This window comes from Wyeomyia smithii, chromosome 1, assembly GCF_029784165.1.
Source record: "Wyeomyia smithii strain HCP4-BCI-WySm-NY-G18 chromosome 1, ASM2978416v1, whole genome shotgun sequence".
NCBI lineage: Eukaryota > Metazoa > Arthropoda > Insecta > Diptera > Culicidae > Wyeomyia > Wyeomyia smithii.
The window spans coordinates 34,317,673-34,337,078 of NC_073694.1; the positions used below are offsets into that span (position 1 = coordinate 34,317,673).

General features: G+C 40.0%; 1 protein-coding gene across 4 annotated transcripts in view; it reads left to right on the top strand.

Moving 5' to 3' along the window:
• The window catches only part of LOC129718372 (cytochrome P450 4c3-like), a 115,584-nt gene extending 96,796 nt beyond the window's left edge, over window positions 1-18,788 (top strand). For 3 of the 4 annotated variants that reach the window (XM_055669105.1, XM_055669106.1, XM_055669104.1), the window contains exons 2-5: window positions 72-187; window positions 17,389-17,668; window positions 17,732-17,801; window positions 17,857-18,788. In XM_055669105.1, the coding sequence (XP_055525080.1) occupies window positions 125-187; window positions 17,389-17,668; window positions 17,732-17,801; window positions 17,857-18,772 (1,329 nt within the window). In that variant the 5' untranslated portion in view covers window positions 72-124 and the 3' untranslated portion in view covers window positions 18,773-18,788. The remainder of the gene's footprint in view (window positions 1-71; window positions 188-17,388; window positions 17,669-17,731; window positions 17,802-17,856) is intronic. The other variant, XM_055669107.1, reaches the window with a different exon arrangement.
• Window positions 18,789-19,406: the final 618 nt, after the last annotated feature.

Genomic DNA, 19,406 nt, shown 5'->3' on the forward strand with positions numbered 1-19,406 from the left:
TCGATTTGCAACGCTGACTACAAGTTGATTGAAAATTTTAGTCTATCTCATGTTTTGTTTTTGTTTCGCAGAGTTCCTCGATCGTGTGGTTGCCTCACAGAAGCTGTACGGACGTCGGATCGGCATGAGTCGCATTTGGAACGGACCCATTCCTTACGTGATGATCTCCAAAGCCAGCGCAGTAGAGGTAAAGTGACTTGGTGTCGAAAGCTAAGAGACTTGTCAAATAACTGCTTAGTATGAGAGCCGTTCGAGTAATATAATATGCATTCAAATCGAATTTCATCGATTATCTTGTATTAGATTGGTCATTTATCACTTATTTAGATCAACTGTCGGACTTTCAAATCGAATGGCGCTTCGTCACTAGATACATTTTAGTGTTGGCATGTTCATCTCTAAGGAGGAGTTTTGCATTTTATATGTTGTGCAACAAAGCAGTATGAAACCACCGAAACAAGTAAACACCACGGCAGTTTTCAACTAGACGTTAGAGCAGCGGTTTTCAACCGGGGGGGAATTCCCCCCTAGGGGGGAATTTGACCGTTGCAGGGGGGGAATCGCGAGTGGAAAAATTTTCACATGTAATGCGATTTTATGATTGACGGTGGTGCGACATTTTTTTTCAGTGTCCAATGAATTCGCTCGCGAAAAACCCATGCACCGGTTTTTGCGCATTATTTTGCTCTATAGGCATACGTCAAATAGACCTTTCTATCTGCGCTAGTATTAGTGGTCGATTTCACTAATACAAGTTTTATTTTTGGGCGCAAATAATCAACACGCTGGTGATAACAAAAAATTTTCTCATGCCCCGAACTTTTATTCAAGTTGTAGGCCGATTTTTAGTTTTATTTCATTTATGTTTCCACTAAAACACTGTTTGTTGAAACAGGTAACACGAATGAACTAGGATTCATAAGTGAAATATTTTTCGAAATTGAATATCAGCTAATTTTTTGGTTGAAAACAAATCGATTTTATAAGGATACACGACTAAGCCTGTATTGGTGAGATCTGGCTTAGAAAGCTCTATATGCTTGTTGACGATAAATCGTAACACACACCTTCACAAGTGATGCTGAAAATGCCCGTGTATTGGTGTTTTCCTGCTCCTGCTTGAAACCTGTTTAAAATTAAAGCTTAAAAAGCCTTATATTTTTTAATTACTACAGTTTTTCTTTCATGGGTCCGATAGGGGGGAAAAGCTTGTGTAAATTATCAAAAGGGGGTGCATGAACTGAAAAAGGTTGAAAACCACTGCGTTAGAGGAATTATCAATTTCAAAACATCCGTTATCAACAGAACGGCAGTAGTTTGTCAAAAGTTCAATTTGACCTATGCTTGGCTCTAAACTTGGCCCTCTAGTTGGCTTAGAATTCAACTTAAAATATGATCCCGAATATGATAATTACCTCGGTTCTCAACCAGACCCAAAGTTTCAAGGTAAAGCTTAGAATTTCGCCATGAATTCGGTCTTCTATTTAACACAAACCGCAATTGTCCTGTACATTAAACAGTTAGCTGCAAATTTTGTGTATAAATCGTAGCGTGAGGTCATTTCTTTGCAGCAAATATCTCACCTGTAAATGATCTATGGAAAGAGGGCCCCATGAAAGTTTTTGCCCAAGGCCCTCAAACACCCAAATCCGGCCCTGTATGTAACACATAATTTGTACGCCGAAATATTCGAAAGCACACCTGGATGCGCTCAGAGGGGGTGGCCTGCTTTAATATCGACCATTTTCTGATCAACTTAGGGAGTAGCTGCAGAGTACTCGCAAAAGTTGACGAGCGGATCGATTAGCAAGCAAGAATTTCAGCGAGCGACGGATGCTGCGCCAGAGATCACATGTTGGCGACAGCTGTGACCAATAGAGCATAGGGAGATATCGACAGCTATACACTGTACCAAAAATCATAAATACACTTGGCTTTCTCCCAACTAAAAAAAACGAACTGTGCACAAATAAGGCACTGTGAGAAAAATAAAAGAGTGTGAGTATTGGAGCAATTCAAACTGAAATACAGAGGTATGGTTAAGAGTATACGTTTGCAGAGGTCCCGGGACGTGGGAAAAACCCGGGCCTACTGACTCCACAATGGACAAAAAGAGATTACTACAAGCGGCATCCGTCAGCATCAGTACGAAATATGGCGAAAAAAACTAGATACCTTATCGACCAACGTGATGCGTACCAAGAAAATGTCGGCAGCAGAAGCAACCAAAACGAAGTACCACACAGGCTGAATCTGTGAAACCGAGGGCTAGGAAGCTTTATGACAAACTTCTGACTGAGAAATCGGGGTGTGTTATTATGGATGACGAATCCTACATAAAATAAACTATGCTATGAGACTCTGCCAGTAGCGCAATTTTATACCACACCGTAGCGAATAGATGTCTCCAATCCAGTGAAAGCCATTAGCACCGAGAAAGCGGCAGAAGGTTATGATGTGGCAAACCATTTGCAAATGTGGAAAAAAGTCTCGTCCATTCATTACGACTGACACAATAAATGGCAGATTCTACGTTGCTCTTGAATAAAAATCGTACAAATGTGAACAAAAACCGAAATTGAGAAAAAAATATTACTAAGGATGATCATGCCTCCGGATAATTAAGTCCGACCTGTATTTTCAAAATTCACTTTATTTTTATAAAAAAAAATAAAATTGGTTTATTCAATCATAGTGCTTTAAAGAAGGCACTTTTTTCTTAATTGTTTTCGAGCTGAAATAGGCGACACAGAGGAATCTCTCGTAAAAAAAAGTACCTAAGTTACATCGAGCCACTCTCTTTGTTTCATTTCAGTTTTATCAATAACTAAGTATTTGTGGCAAGAAATCGTTGAAAATTTCTAAAATGGCGCTGTAAACAACGAAACAGAACATTTTCATTTTTTACTTAGGGGTCATTCATAAATTACGTAAGGGTTTAGGGGGGTGGTATTCAAATTTCCTACGAATGCTTACGTAAGATCGAAACATTGGGGTGACTATTTTGTTTTTCGTCTCTACGAATACGCTATAAGTAAAAAAAAATCTTTTTCAAAAACCTTTTTCTTTTCTTAGAAAAAAAATCTTACAAAAGATTTGTGGGGGGAGGGGGGTAATGCAAAATGTTACTAAGCCTTAGCATGGAGGAAGGGGGAGGTCGAAAATTTCGAAAAAAGTCCTTACGTAATTGGTGGATGACACCAATTGGTCACGTAGAAAAGTTACGCGAGAAATGAACTTTTACACTTATTTATAGGTGAACTAGCTGACCCGGCAAACTTCGTTTCGCCTATTTTAGTGTTCAATTTAATAATTTTAAACATTTCAAATTCATTGATTCCTTGCGATTTGTTTATATCATTTGAAATGATTGGTTTTTTCGGAATGACAACATCCTCGACTTTTGGCTTTTGCACATCACCTCTGTCCCGGAAATATATTGAATGCATTTCAGTTATTTTCGTTGTTTTTGTAGAAACTGAAAGACGTCATCTTCGAATTTAAAATGGTGTCCAGGGTCAATGCTTGGTTTCTGTACATCATCGATTACGGAAATATCCATATGTAATAGTATTCGATTATTTCCGGCTGTTTCCCAGAAGTTGCCATATTACAACTCAAACTGGTGTCTGAGGTCAATTGTTAGCTCCTTGCATCATTCTGGATCCGGTGATACACATATTGGGTGGTATTTGGTCACTTCAGGCTATTTTTCAGTCGCCATCTTGGATTTTAAAATGGCATTTGGAGACAATTTCTGACCCCTGAGCGTCATTCTGGTTAAAGAAACACTCATATTGGGTGGTATTTTGTCATTTTTCGCTGTTTTCCAGACACCGGAAGTCGCCGCCCATGAGGTCGATTTGTGGCTTCAGTGCATCATAACAATTCCGTAAATACGCATATTGGGTGGTATTTGGTCATTTGCCGCTGTTTTTCGGAAACCGGAAGTCGCCATCTTGAATTTTGAAATGGCATTAGGGGACAGTTTTTGGCCCCTGCGCGTTATTCTGGTTAGAGAAACACTCATATTGGGTGGTATTTGGTCATTTTTGGCTGTTTTCCAGACACCGAAAGTCGCCTTCTTACAATTCAAAATGTTGTCTGAGGTTGATAGGTCGATTTGTGGCTTCAGTGCATCATAACAATTTGGTCATTTGCCGCTGTTTTCAGGTATCGGAAGTCGCTATCTTAGATTTCTAAATGGAATTCGGAGATTTGCCAGAAGAAGGAAGGGTGTCGAAACATTATGGATATGTTTGTTACACCTAAAAACATTCACTTGCCAAATTTGGTTATATTTGCTTGATTGGTTCTCGAGCTGTGCGAAATTTGAGTTTCATTTGTATGGAACCCCCCTTATAGAAGAGGGAGGGGTGTCAAACCATTATGGATATATTTGTTACCCCTTAAAACATTCACCTGCCAAATTTGGTTCCATTTAGTTGGTATGTTCTCGAGATAGGCAGAAATTTGTGTTTCATTTGTATGGAACCCCTCCCTCACAGAAGAGGGAGGGAAGTCAAACCATTATGGACATATTTGTTACCTCTAAAAATATTCACATACCAAATTTGGTTGTATTTGGTTGATTGGTTCTCGAGCTGTGCGAAATTCGTTTTTCATTTGTATGGGACCCCTCCCTTGTAGAAGAGAGAGGGGTGTCAAACCATTATGGGTATATTTGTCACCCCTAGAAACATACACATACCAAATTTCGTTCTATTTGCTTGGTTAGTTCTCGAGATGTGGAGGAATTTGTGTTTCATTTGTATGGAACCCCTCCCAAGTAACAATTTAAGTCGTATTACATTCTTTTCGCGGTTTTCATGACCAATTTCGCAAAACTGCTGTTAAAACAAGAAATACTATCAGAACCTTCTGATAACCGCTAGAAGTTTGCTTTACAGCCAGGTGACCCACCCTTGCCAAGCTTATTGAAGCAATTATAAGAATGGCAATAAAACTGCTTTAAAACCACATGTAAAGAGTACCGCATACTATAAGCAGCTGGCATTACCTCTTTAAGAGCGCAATAAGTTTGGTTGCATTATTGCGCTCTGCTACTTGCCACAATAAGTCCAATTCAACTTTTCATGTCTTGACAGCAACCGTAATAAGTTGATTTGTTGTGCCGTTCCTTCACACACACCAGAACATCACGCCCCTTTTTTAATAAGGAAATCTCTCATCGCGGGAGAAATGTTTCGCCTGTGTTGGTTATCATCGTGCAATCGATTTTATTTGATGGTGATATTGTAGAAAGATAAGGAATAAAGAGGAGTTATTGGTAGGTTTTGTAGCTCTCAAGCATATGCGCATGAAATTTTGTCGTGCATTTTGAGAACAAAGGCGCTTAAAATTTATGCGCTTTCAGCTCAGTTTTTCAGAAAAAAAATCTAGCCGTGTTCTCCAATACAGAGATAGATCAAAATCAACTTTGGATGTTCAATTTATTTGTTAGTCAGACGACGATTCGATTTTCGTTTCAAGATCATAAAAAGTTTTAAAAATATCAAGATGGCGCGGTTGGTAATTAGTTGGTATCAATCGTAGCCGCAATAAGCCTAGTTCAATGATATATATATGTTGTAAGGTGCGGCAAAGGTTGGATGCCTATATTATTAGAGAAAAATATGGTAAATCCCTGGGGCCTAGACAACTTTCTTTTCATGAAAAATCTGACATCACACCGACGATAATGAGGAATCAGCGAGCTTTGATATAAATAGAGAGGTGCACGAAAAATGCAACGATACATACTTTGTTTAATTGAATATTGAATATATTTCGAAATATATCAATAGTGTCTTGCCCCTACCTTATTTTTAAGGACGCATAATTTAACGACATAGGAAATTATTTTCAACCGAAACAAGACAAACTGGCGATAAAATTTAAAAAAAACTACCGAACAGTACTAAGTTTACCGTGTTACTTTATTAGATTTTTGGAGTTCTACGTCATCAATGTTCACAAATGCGCTGCAAGATTCTCTAAAGCATTTTACACACATCTTCTGGAGACTGCGACAGAATTCTGCATCACACTAAACCAACTAAGCCGCTTTTGTCTCACCTGTATGTATATCATTGCCTGCATATATTTGTTTACAAGTTTGACAGGTTAAAACTGGGCACTTATTACAATTTTATGACATATTTTTCATAGCCAACTAGTAGTTTTTTAGATTTGGAATGACCGCAATATAACTGGTTTCTATGTTATATGACAGCAAGCTGGAGTGGTTTTATGGGGCAATAGATAGTAATAATAAAACCAATAATAAAGCAAAATCGCATTGACTCTTGCCGGTTTCATTGTAAGTTTTATTAGAGTTTTAATGACAGCTATCAGTGTTCATTACGACTTGCTATTTTTGGCAACGGGTTTAACCGCCATAAAACCGTTGGTAATTTTCATTGCTGTGATAAAACCGTTAGAAAACCAAGTAGCTATAGAATTGTTACTTGGGCTCCCTTCCAGAAGAGGGGGGAGGTTTCGAACCCATATGGACATATTTGTTACTCCTAAAAACATCCACATGCCAAATTTGGTTCCATTTGCTTGGTTAGTTCTTGAGATGTGCAGAAATTTGTATTTCGTTTGTATGAGACCCCTCCCTTCCAGAAGAGGGAGGGGTCTCAAAACATCATAGGAACCTTTCTCGGCCCCTAAAACCCCTACATATAAATTTTCACGTCGATCGGTTCGGTAGTTTCCAAGCCTATATGGATCAGACAGACAGACCGGACTGCATTTTTATAGGTATAGATTTAGATATGGGAATATTAGACTCATTAACATTTTAACTTAGCGGTTAGTCAAAATAAATGGCGTGTAAAATCGACTTTCTTTTTTACCCACAACACAATAAAAATATTTTCATGTTCGAAAGGGTTCGAAAGAATAAATTATTTATCCAATAATACACTATTTTCGCAACTTTTTGCAACAAAAGCATTTTTTTAAGAACTGCGGAGGAATATTTGTGCATTTTCTTTATCTTTGTAAAGAATGTTATTTGGTTTAAATAGCTTGATCAGTTCTTTGTAATCATGCATGCCAATCCAGCACGAGCCACCTACCGTGCGAGATTAATTATGAGGCCGCCATTCTGATTTTCTTCTATGAAAAGAAATCTTGTCTCCAAACTTACGTTTAAATAAGACACAAAAGAATTCAGAAAAAATCATGTCCCGACTAATGATAAGACACCTTTCAATTTAGCCTTTACATAACTTATCATGCTTTTTTTTTCACACAACATTTATTTGACACGGCACAATACAAATTAATGTTTTACGGAGCCAATTAAATCTAATGCCTTATGGTCTAAAATATCTTATAAACTAAAGGCAAATTCTTTACCCTCGCTGCCGACTACGAGCTGAAACTAAATCTAATACTTAAACTAAAATGTTTTTTTTTTATCCGAGATTCGTTTCGCTGTTAAATTGGCACCTTGATGCTCTTCAAGTAGCTATAAACATGTAGCATGTATGGCAGGTTTCACCAGCCCAATACGCAAGAGATGTGCATCTAGCCCGTAGTGGTTGGACATAATCCGAGACATCATGCGAATGAAATCTCGTCCTACATCCAACCCCCGAAACCAAGGTTTGGTGAAAACCTTGGGGATGATGCTGTGTAGCCACCTCCCCAGTTCTCCCTTATCCCACGAGGCCTGCCAGTTGATAAGTGTACTCTGACGTGAAAATTTTAAAAACTCATTGTAGGCAATTGGTCTGTTATAAATATCACCGTTTGTTGCGCCCACCTTAGCCAAAGTGTCCGCTTTCTCATTGCCCGGTATCGAGCAGTGAGAAGGGACCCACGCTAAGGTAATCTGAAACGATTTTTCGGATAAAGCACTCAAATGTTCCCGTATTTTCCTCAGGAAATACGGAGAGTGCTTAACATCTTTCATCGATCGGAGAGCCTCAATGGAACTAAGACTGTCCGTAAAGATGAAGTAATGGTCCGTGGGCATTGTTTCAATAATCTCTAAGGTATACTGAATTGCAGCCAATTCTGCGACGTAAACAGAAGCCGGATTATCGAGCTTGCAGGAGGCGGAAAAATTATTGTTGAAGATACCGAAGCCAGTGGACCCGTTGAGAAGTGATCCATCAGTATAAACGCATTGTCGCAGTTGGTGTTTTTATATTTGTTATAAAATATTTTAGGGATCTGCTGCACGCGTAAATGATCCGGGATTCCACGAAATTCTTCCATCATGGATGTATCGAAAAACACAGTAGAAACAGAAGTATCTAATAAGTTGACACGAATGAAGGTGTATGAGGAAGGATTTATACTTTGAGCAGGGTTGATATTTGTTGACACTCTTGAATGAAAGTGAAAAAAGCATTAATAGACGTTATTTTTTTACAATCCTTTCAGAGTTCTCCCTTCCCGCTTTTTGCATGGAAGTGAACTGTCAAAACACCTCATTATATTTCATGCGATGGAAGCAAGACAACAAAATCAGTTTATCAGTGTCAGTGAAAAAGTGTTTCGGTTAGGTTAATTTTGGTTGAGTGGACTGTTTCTTTTCCTTTTCCGCTTCGAAGTGAAGATCATTTGGTTGGATTTGTCGTCAAATTTTATTTCGTAACCGTGAACGATGCGCGCGATCTATTTCATCTGAGTATAACAGCACGTTACTAGGACGAGAATCTAGTGTATCTGAAAGAGTGCTGCGATCATTGGAAGTGAAAATTGAAAATGATTGGCTGTAATTTTCGAAGAATTTTGCTGGGGAAAATGACTTTTATCAGTACTGACTTTGAGACATGTGATTGAAATACACAGTCATAAAACGGGTTAGTGAATTAAGTTCAACTAGCCTATCGAAATTTTCAATTACCAAGGGGTTCAAAACCTCACATTTGATGAGAATACGAGTAGTCAGATCCTAAAATCGGTCTTTTAATGGGAGAACGCCCGCCAAAACTTCCAAACTCATCGTATGGGTCGAATGCACGCAACCTAAGGCGATACGCAAACAACGATACTGCAATCGTACCAGCTTGATTAGATGGGTGTTTGTAGCGGAGCGGAAGCAGAAACACCCGTACTCAAGCACCGACAATATCGTTGTTTGGTAAAGACTTATGAGGTCTCCTGGGTGGGCGCCCCACCATGATCCAGTAAATGTCCGGAGAAAATTTACTCGTTGTTGACATTTTTTCATCAAATACCGAACGTGACATCCCCAGGTGCCTTTCGAATCGAACCAGACACCAAGATATTTAGATACCAAAACCTGAGAAATCGTTTCACCCATTAACTGTAAGTGGAGCTGAGCAGGCTCGCGCTTTCTAGAAAAAACTACTATCTCAGTCTTCTCCGGAGAGAATTCGATACCTAGCTGTAAAGCCCAAGCAGACAAATTGTCCAAGGTATCTTGCAATGGTCCTTGCAAATCTGCAGCTCTGGCTCCTGTAACAGAAACCACGCTGTCGTCTGCAAGTTGTCTTATCGTGCATAAATTTGCCAGACATGCGTCAATGTCATTTACATAAAAATTGTAAAGAAGGGGGCTTAAGCATGAGCCCTGGGGAAGACCCATGTAGCTAATACGAAACGTTGCCAAATCGCTTATCATGCTTTTGACCTTTGTCCATTATTAATTTAGCCCCATATTTTATAAGCTTAGCTTTTTCCAACATTAATTTTGTGTCTCATAAACCAGACTCTTTGTGAACATGGTTCTTTATAAATCCTGATAAACTGGACTCCTAATGAACTAGTCTAGTTATTCATAAACTGATCTTTTGAATTCTTCCCCCTACAACCTAAATGTCTTATGAATTATTTTCTTAAAAACTAGGCCTTATATAAACTTATCTCCGTACAAACAGAGCCCCCAACGATCTGATATTTTTACAAACTAGTCCCTTTATTAACCTAATCTTTGAATAACTAAATAACTTATAAACAGATTCTTTGATAAAATTTGGTTCCTATAAAATAACCGCTTGTGAATTATGAATTTGAATTTGGTCTCTTATACAGTTGGTCTTTTTGAATTTGGTCAGGTTCATCATGTCAATGAAAATTTGATCAGTGTCCGGCATCTTAGTTTTCTCATTCGAAGCCAAGTGTTATTCCGTAATTAAAATTATTCCAACGCTCGCTCCATTTTGAATGGGAATTAACTTTTGCTCATATTGTGGCTCTCCTGGTGGACGGATTTGGATGTTCTTGGTGCCACATGTTGGTAATTTTTTAGCTTCACCTATGTATTTTTAACATTCCTCAAAACAAGTGTATTTTGTAAACAATTATCATGAAAGCTAAAAGAGAGGAAAAAAATTGTGCACAGGTCTTTGGAAAATCCATTGTTGTCAGCATCTAGGCTTTTTATACAGCTGAAATTGCCTAGAAATATTGTATGGCGCGTTATCAAACGGTACAAGGAAACATTGATCGAATCATAGCCTCAAGCCAATTATCGGAGTAAGGTTTTGAGAACCATCAAGCGGAATCCCAATCTGTCGGACCATGATTTGGCCAGAAAATTCGGTGTTGTCCATAGTACCATAAGGAAAGATCGACTATGTTTTCTGTTGGATGATGAAACCTATATCTGAGCTGACTTCAGGCAAATCCCAGGTCAAAAATTTATTTCGGCAACAGCTCGGGAAGATATTTCAGCCATATTTAAATTTGTTTTTGTCGATTAATTTGCACGAAAATTTATGATTTGGCAGGGCATTTGCAGCAGTGGCAGAAAAATAAAGGTTTTCGTTACAAATGAGACAGTGACGTCGGAACTGTACCAAAAAGAGTGTCTCCAAAAATAAATTTTGCCGTTCATTCGTTCCCACAACCATCCAGGTGTTTTAGCCAGATTTGGTGAGCTGTCATTATTGTTCAAGAATTGTATGGTATAAAAAAGAAAGAGTTTGTTCCGCAAGATCTTAACCCACCCAATCGCCCCCAGTTCCACCCTATTGAGAAATACTGGGCAATCATTTGACTCAGATGTGTCAAAGACATTCGATCTAATGTCAAAGACATTAGATGAAGATCTGGTAAAATAAAATTGGGAAAACAATGGACGAAAAAGGTGTGCATAGCCTAATGAGCCGTATCAAGGTAAAAGTTCGAGAATTCCTTCGAAACCGTGACGAATAATTTTATCCGTATTTTTTCTAAAAACAATGAATAAAATGCTACATTTGTGTAAAAACAGATCTCGTATTCAATAATAAATAGGTAACTGGAATACACTTACACTGGAATACATTGTTTTTGTTCCAATACCATCTGAAGCAAGCTTTAAGCTAAGTAATATTCAGTAAAATTTAGAACGATGAACTTAGTTTAACGACCATTAAAAGCACCAAAAAACTGTAATGTACAAATACAAATGAGCATTCAAGAACTTAGGGGAATTCCGTAGCCGGAAGATTACAGAGTCCGCTTTGACAAGCGAGTAGTCGTGGGCCATTTGGTTGTCAAAGGACTTTAACATGGGTTTATTCTCAGGATTCTCACTTTCTTCAGGCTGAATTCTACAGCCTACCCCTGTTGACTCTCCTCCTAACAAAACAATGTCGCTCTTATAATAAAACTGGTCTGAGCAACCTATGAAAGTTCTTTTCAAGGAATTGTAATTAGGTGATTTTGATAGGATGGATAGCGACTCGGTATAGTAGAGCAGTAAGCTTGAAACGGAAGGGTTAAACTTCACACACATGCACGGATAAAACTTACCCAAGACGATAGTATTGATCTGCAGAATACCGATGAAATCTGAAGATTTTTCCGTCACATAAACAGGAAGAAGTGATTTCAGCATTCTTACTCTTACGATACCTCAACACTAGTATTACTGTCAAAAAATGCCAAACAAATTTTCAGCTCTGATAGGTACCAGAGATGTTTCTTGAACTTCTGCAATGTTACCTCTGTAAGTTGTGGGTCGTCAAAGTTGCTCAATGCGTCCCAAAATTCATGATCATTAAGCGGAACTGACAATGACAATGGTACTTGAAATCAACCTGTAAGATAATAATTTTATACACTTTACTTTTAAAAAACACTAACAAACTATTCTCACGAACCTTTCAAGTAAATTCGTACCAGGAAAGAACAAACCTCTGCAACACCTCCTACACAGAAAAATTAATCACACAAAAGGAGAATGATACTAACAATACATATATGATATATTACTCCTCATTAGAATGCTTTTTGAATAAAAACACGAGCATGAACCTTCATTGAACGCATAAATTACACAGTAAAAAAAATTTACATCACTTTTAATGCACATGAATGGAGCATTGTAAACCATGTAATATTCCGTGTGGTATTATATTCACATGCAAAGTAAATGAATATATTGTGAATTTGCATGCATATTTATATTCGAAGCTTTAAGTTTATATCAATTAACATACAAATTTACATGGCTTGAAACGATTCTGTATTGTGCACTATTAACGGTGTGAAATTGTATATATTATTCACTTTATGTGCTAGAAATCGTTATGTGCTTTCATTTGTATTAGTTGTAGACTTCATTTTTTGGTACTGTGTAGATATATTAGTATACTACCAAAAGATAAACAGAGCTTTTGTGGCTTAATCATGCATCACATATAAAAACGACAATACCTCAGCCTCCAATAGAATATCATTTATCTTTTGTTCTGTAAATTTGAAATTTTTTTTTATGTATTTCTGTTCTGTTCTGGTTGCGAAGTTTATTGGGCTTGAATGCGATGCTGAATTAAACCATGCAAAATATTCAAGAATATTACAGAGTTAGGCCGTTACAAATTTCATTTTCATTTTATGTCACCCCCCCCCCCCCCCCTCTTCAAAAATCTATTGGACGGGGAAGAAAAAAAACCTCAAACCGTTTTGTTCATTTTATAGGTTTTCCGACAGCATAAATTGCAACAAACAAGTCCAGTGACAGCGAGAGTGTCGTCAAAAGGCAAGCGAAATAAATAATAATAATAATAAAGTGTTATTTTTCAACATTTATTTGAGTGCAAGTTACAAACGTCATAGCTTGCACACAAACTTTGATCAAAGCTATTTCTTTTTTTTTCGTCTCGGTGTTATTAATTTTTTGCCACCTCCTTTGCTAACTTTGATAACCTTGGACATAAAAAGAATTCGAAATTTGTATCAGCCTCATTCAACAAAAAAATACGAAAAACTGTGGGAACCGAACAGATTTACAATAAGTGCAAAAAAGTAGTTTTTAGCTTAAAAAATCATTTTTTCATGAATTACGCTTGGACAACCTGTAAACAATTTTTAGGAAGTCAAATTATTCTACAAATATACTGTAAATAACATCATCTTTTAATTTAGGGTTGAACACCTAGCATTTCCAACATCAACTTTTTGAACACACTAGTAAACAAAAAATCAAAACTTTGAGCGCTCACCCCCTTACTCTGACCACTCTAATAAAATTATCATAAAGGCTTAGTAAAAAAATCACATGTTTTTGTTCGTGTTTGTAAAAAATTTGTGTATAAAAAAAAATCTTCTATTATCAGTTTGGTGAGAATCCTATTCAATGACCCCGAAACTAGTGTTTGAACCAAAAAATTTTTCAGCATTCCAATTAATGAAGTTATAACACATTTGCAACAAATCGCAACTCGTCATTTCTGTTACCATTTCTTTTTACCAATAATCGTTTAAATGTTAAATTAGTTTAAACCACTATGCCACAAATGATGAACAATTCAAAAGCAACAATCTGTACGAAATTTTCGAAGACGAAGAACAAATAAACAAAAATGATCAAATAAACATCAATGATTAATTTCTATTCCCTATTATTGAAGCTGGTAGCATTAATAACACTGGCGAAAAAATGCCGCCCTTTAGCTCAGAATAGCTTTCCTAGGAAAATTAAAGCTTTTTTACCATTCCTGTGAAATTTGCCCGCCGAGTTCATCGCTTTAACGTTAAGTTTACGAGAAAACTCATTTAAGTCTCTGAAAAAAATGTTGATGGCTAGGGTCACCAAAATCCACAGGAATGATTACTTACTTTACTTTTTTGGCTAACGGACCATTCACCGGTCTAGGGCCGAACGAATTAGAGATGTCCAGCTTCTTCTGTCTTGGGCAGCCGTTCTCCAGTCTCCCCGTACACCAGCAGATCGTGCATCTTCTTCCACCGCGCACATCCACCGCGTGCGAGCCCTACCACGGAGTCGATGGCCTCTTCCTAGTTCTCTACTGAAGATAGTTTTGGCGGCTCTCTCGTCAGGCATCCTGGCTACGTGTCCAACCCACTGAAGCCTGCCCCGCTGTATTACCTTCACTATATCAGCATGTTTGTATACCTGGTACAACTCGTGATTCATGCGTCTGCGCCACACTCCGTCTTCCAGTTTACCGCCAAGTATCGATCGCAGAACTTTACGCTCAAAAACTCCGAGCACTTGTCGATCAGCTTCCTTCAGCGTCCATGCTTCATGTCCGTAAAGGGCCACCGGGAGTTTCAGCGTCCTTCACAGCGCTAGTTTTGTGCGAGTTTGCAAACTACGGGACCTTAGCTGGTTACGCAGTCCGTAGAAAGCCCTGTTCGCAGCTGCAACTCGTCGTTTCACTTCACGGCTCATATCGTTGTCACATGTCACAAGCGTACCAAGATAAACGAATTCGTCAACCACTTCAAATCGTTCCTTATCTATATCCACCTCAGCACCAACACCACGAGGACTCACACGTTCTCTGCCAGCTACCATGTACTTCGTTTTGGCAGAGTTAATGACAAGTCCCAATCTCGCTGCTTCTCTCTTAAAAGGTACGAAAGCCTCCTCCGAGGCCTTACGGTTGATACCGCTGATATCGACGTCGTCCGCAAAACCAAGAAGCATGTGAGATTTCGTGATGATCGTACCGTTTCTTTCGACGTTTGCTCTTCGTACTGCACCCTCAAGAGCGAAGTTAAACAGTAGGTTGGAAAGCGCATCCCCCTGCTTCAGTCCATCCAACGTTACGAACGCGGCTGATGTCTCGCAAGCTATCTGCACGCACGATTTTGATCCCTCCAGTGTCATACGACTCAGCTTTATTAGTTTCGCAGGGAAACCGTGTTCCAGCATGATCTGCCACAGCTCGTTTCTTTTCACTGAGTCGTATGCCGCCCTGAAGTCCACAAAAAGATGGTGAGTCGATAAGTTGTACTCCCGGAACTTATCGAGGATCTGTCGCAGGGTGAAAATTTGATCCGTCGTGGAACGCCCTTGTCGAAAACCTGCCTGGTATTCGCCAACAAAGGATTCCGTTAGCGGTCTCAATCTGAAGAACAGGATACGGGAGAGCACTTTATATGCGGAGTTGAGCAACGTTATCCCTCGATAGTTGCCACAATCCAATCGATGGCCCTTCTTATAGATAGGGCATATGAGGCCTTCCAACCAGTCGTTCGGCATTTGTTCGTCCGCCCAGATTTTTAGTATTATCTGGTGGATCGCATAGTACAGCCGCTCGCTTACCGCTTTTAGAAGTTCGGCCGGGATACCGTCCTTCCCAGCGGCCTTGCCGTTTTTCAGCTCACTAATCGCCTTTTTCACCTCCTCCTGTGTCGGTGGCTCCATAGCTTGTTCGTCTCTCATAATCGTCATCCTGTTCCTGCTCTGCTCATCCGGCTCCTCACCGTTCAATAGCGCCTGAAAATGCTCCTTCCACCTGGCTGCAACCGTCGGTTTATCAGTAAGCAGGTTGCCGTCCTTGTCATTACACATGACCGGCACAGGGAAATTCCTGCTTCTGACTCTGTTGACAGTTCTATAGAATCTCCGCACGTCGTTTTCAGCATAGCTGTCCTCTGCGCTGGCGAGCACCTGCTCCTCGTACTCGCGCTTCTTCCGACGGTGAGTTCTATTTTCGGCAGCTCTTGCCACCCTGTACCTCTCTCTGTTCTGACGCGTAGCCGCAGTGAGCATGAGGCTCCTGGCACGGTTCTTCTCATCTGTCGCTCTCTGGCACTCAGCATCGAACCAGCCGTTAGGCTGTCTTCCACGCGTCGTACCTACCACCTCTCTCGCAGTCGTTTCGATGGCGCCGTGGATACTGCTCCACAGCCCATTTATGTCCTCCACTCCTTCCTCCTGCTGTTCTGCGATCCGTTGATCCAGCTCTCTGGCGTATTCTGCTGCCACGCCATCAGCTTTCAACCGCTGAATGTTGAAACGCGTCGTCCTCTCTGTGCGAGAATTCAGCACGTTCGACAACCGTGCGCGGATCTTACAAACGACGAGATAATGGTCAGAGTCAATGTTTGGTCCCCGAAAAGACCTAACATCAGTAACATCCGAAAAGTGCCGACCGTCAATCAGTACGTGATCGATCTGGGAGCAGGCTCCTCCATTTGGATGCCTCCAGGTGTGTTTCCGAATATTCAAACGTGGAAAATAGGAGCTACATATGGCCATTCCTCTGGCCGCGGCAAAGTTTATCAGCCTCAGGCCGTTTTCATTGGTTGACGAGTGGAGGCTATGCCTTCCAATGACCGTATGACCGTTCCTCCCTCCCAACCTGTGCGTTTGCGTGTCCGATGACGACTTTTACGTCGTGTTCTGGGCACTCGTCATAGATTCGCTCAAGCTTGTCATAGAACTCATCTTTGACTTCATCGGATTTGTCGTTTGTCGGTGCGTAGGTGTTGATTAAACTGTAGTTGAAGAATTTGCCCTTAATCCTCAACACGCATATACGGTCATCTACGGGCCTCCCACAGGAATGATTAAAAAGCTATAATCTTTTTTTTTCCAGTTTGTGCTTTAGGGCCCACGCCTTTTATTTTCACTTAGTTCTACGTCAACGTGTAATTAAATAATTAGCATACAGAATATCGCACTCGCAACTTAACAATGCTAAGTTTGACAGTTTGAGAAATATTGCGCAAATATAAGGTCCGGGCCTCCTTGCCACCCCCCCAAATCCGGCTATTTGTGTCAGCATTAATCTTCAGATTTTCAAACTAATTTGGCAAACTTTTACAATAATCAATTAAGTTTCTCAACCAAGGGAAACTATTTCAATCTTCCCGAACGTTTTCTAACCAATTGGTTAACGTTTTCTAACTAGTTTGCATCTGTTTTGTAGGTGCTTTTCTTTTAGCACCCAGGAAATGGCTTTTGAATATATTTTTTCATTGATGTTTGTTCAAAGACTGCTATTTCATGTGAAAGACAGCTAGTTTATCAGAGTTTGCGTTTCCGTCATTGAAATTATCGATATTGATCAAAATTCAAAAGTTTGAGGACCGTTTTCTTCGAGTGATGAAGACAGAGAACCCCAAGTTAATTTTTTCCTTACCCTTCTTTCGAAAAAATCGATTAAGGAATTCAATCAAAAATATAACCTGCCTCATTTCATTCTGAAGCCCATCCTGAGCAATCCGAAGCTGGTGGAGAAAAGTGCCGACTACGAGTTTCTGAAACCGTGGCTCGGCAATGGCTTGCTAACCTCACCCGGTAGCGTATGGCATCCCCGTCGAAAGGCTTTAACACCGGCATTCCACTTCAAGATCCTGTCGGACTTTGTACAGATTTTCCACCGCCAGAGTTTGATATTCGCGGAGAAGCTAGCGGAAAAATTAGACAGCGCCGATGGATTCAACATCGTACCGATGGCGACGCTGTGCGCATTAGATATTTTCTGTGGTGAGTTTTTGCGTGCAATGTTTATTGTGCAGTCTAATAGTTAACGAATTTTCATTGTTTTAGAAACGGCCATTGGATTTTCCATACACGCACAAAACAATTCCGACTCGGACTACGTCCGTGCGCACAAAGAGTAAGTTTAATAAATTATCGTTTTTATTAGAATCATTAACAATAATGTGTTTTAGAATTGGTAAAATCATACGTAACCGGTTGCAAAAAATCTGGCTTCAGCCGGATTTCATCTTCAAGCGGACCGACGAATTTCGAAAGCACCAGGAGTGCCTAGCGGTGCTGCATGAATTTTCCGACCGGGTAGTCAAGGAACGTAAAGCTGAATTGGTGAAGCGTCGCCAGACACAGGAAGTGGATACAAATAACAACGCTTCGTCAGAGAATGATAACCACGGGCCACGGAAGAAGCAGCTTGCCTTCCTGGATCTGCTAATCGAAGGCTCACTAGACGGCAATGGTCTCAGCGATTTGGCAATTCGTGAAGAGGTTGATACATTTGTGATTGGCGGTCACGATACAACTGCGGCTGCCATATCCTGGATCTTGCTGCTACTGGGATCTGATCTGGAGGCTCAGGATCGTGTGTTCAATGAGATCGACCAGATTATGGTTGGCGACCGTGACCGGATACCGACGATGCAGGAACTAAGCGAAATGAAATATCTCGAATGTTGCATCAAGGAAACCCTACGACTTTATCCCAGCATCCCGCTGATCGCCCGCCGATTGACCGAAGATGTTCAGGTCCATGATTACACTATCCCTGCCGGTACGAATGCTATGATAGTGGTCTATCATCTGCATCGAGACCCGACGGTTTTCGCCAACCCGGATAAGTTTAACCCGGACAATTTTCTACCAGAGAACTGCAACGGAAGACATCCGTACGCGTACATTCCATTCAGCGCAGGACCACGCAACTGCATCGGACAGAAGTTTGCTATTCTGGAAGAGAAAACGGTCATATCGACGATCATACGGAAGTTTCGTATCGAAGCTGTCGAACGCCGGGAGGACGTTAAACTGTTGGGCGATCTTGTTCTCAGACCCCGCGATGGTTTGCGAATCAAAGTCAGCCGAAGATTGTGAGGATCTGCAGGAGTACACTTATAGACTTAGTAGTATTGCGTATGTCGACATCGTCATTGTAGTCATCAGCATCAGCATCATCGTTATCATTCGTATGTAAAAATTCCAGAAACTATAAGACAAGTAAAGTATTGTCTAGAATTTAATGAGTAAAAAAACAATCCTTTCACTTTCATCGCTGCAAACACAAATAAACAAGCTGCAGCCTTTATCTGGATGCAGGGTTTCGCATCCTTGAAAAAAAGAACCAAACCTAAACGCCACTCACCGCTTCCTTATAGTAGCGCCAAGTGCAGCTACAAGATGTGCACGGAACCTGTGTGCGCTGTAAATAAACCGACAATAAAACTTGATATTGAGTACCAATCATCTTGGAGACTTCTGTAGGATACACACACTCTACAAATGGATCTCGATCGTTTTGTTTGAGTTTTATTTTCGAACACTTGATGACGCCACTGGATGAAACCGTCCACAATTTAACGATTTTAGCACAGCATTGAGAAAACCTAGGGATGCTCAGAGTGTGAAATATACAGATATGAACATTTTCTATTTATTTACTTGAGGCTGAGCAAAATTTATTTTAAAAAAGATAGATAGAAAGTAAAAAATATCACCAAAAAGCAACATC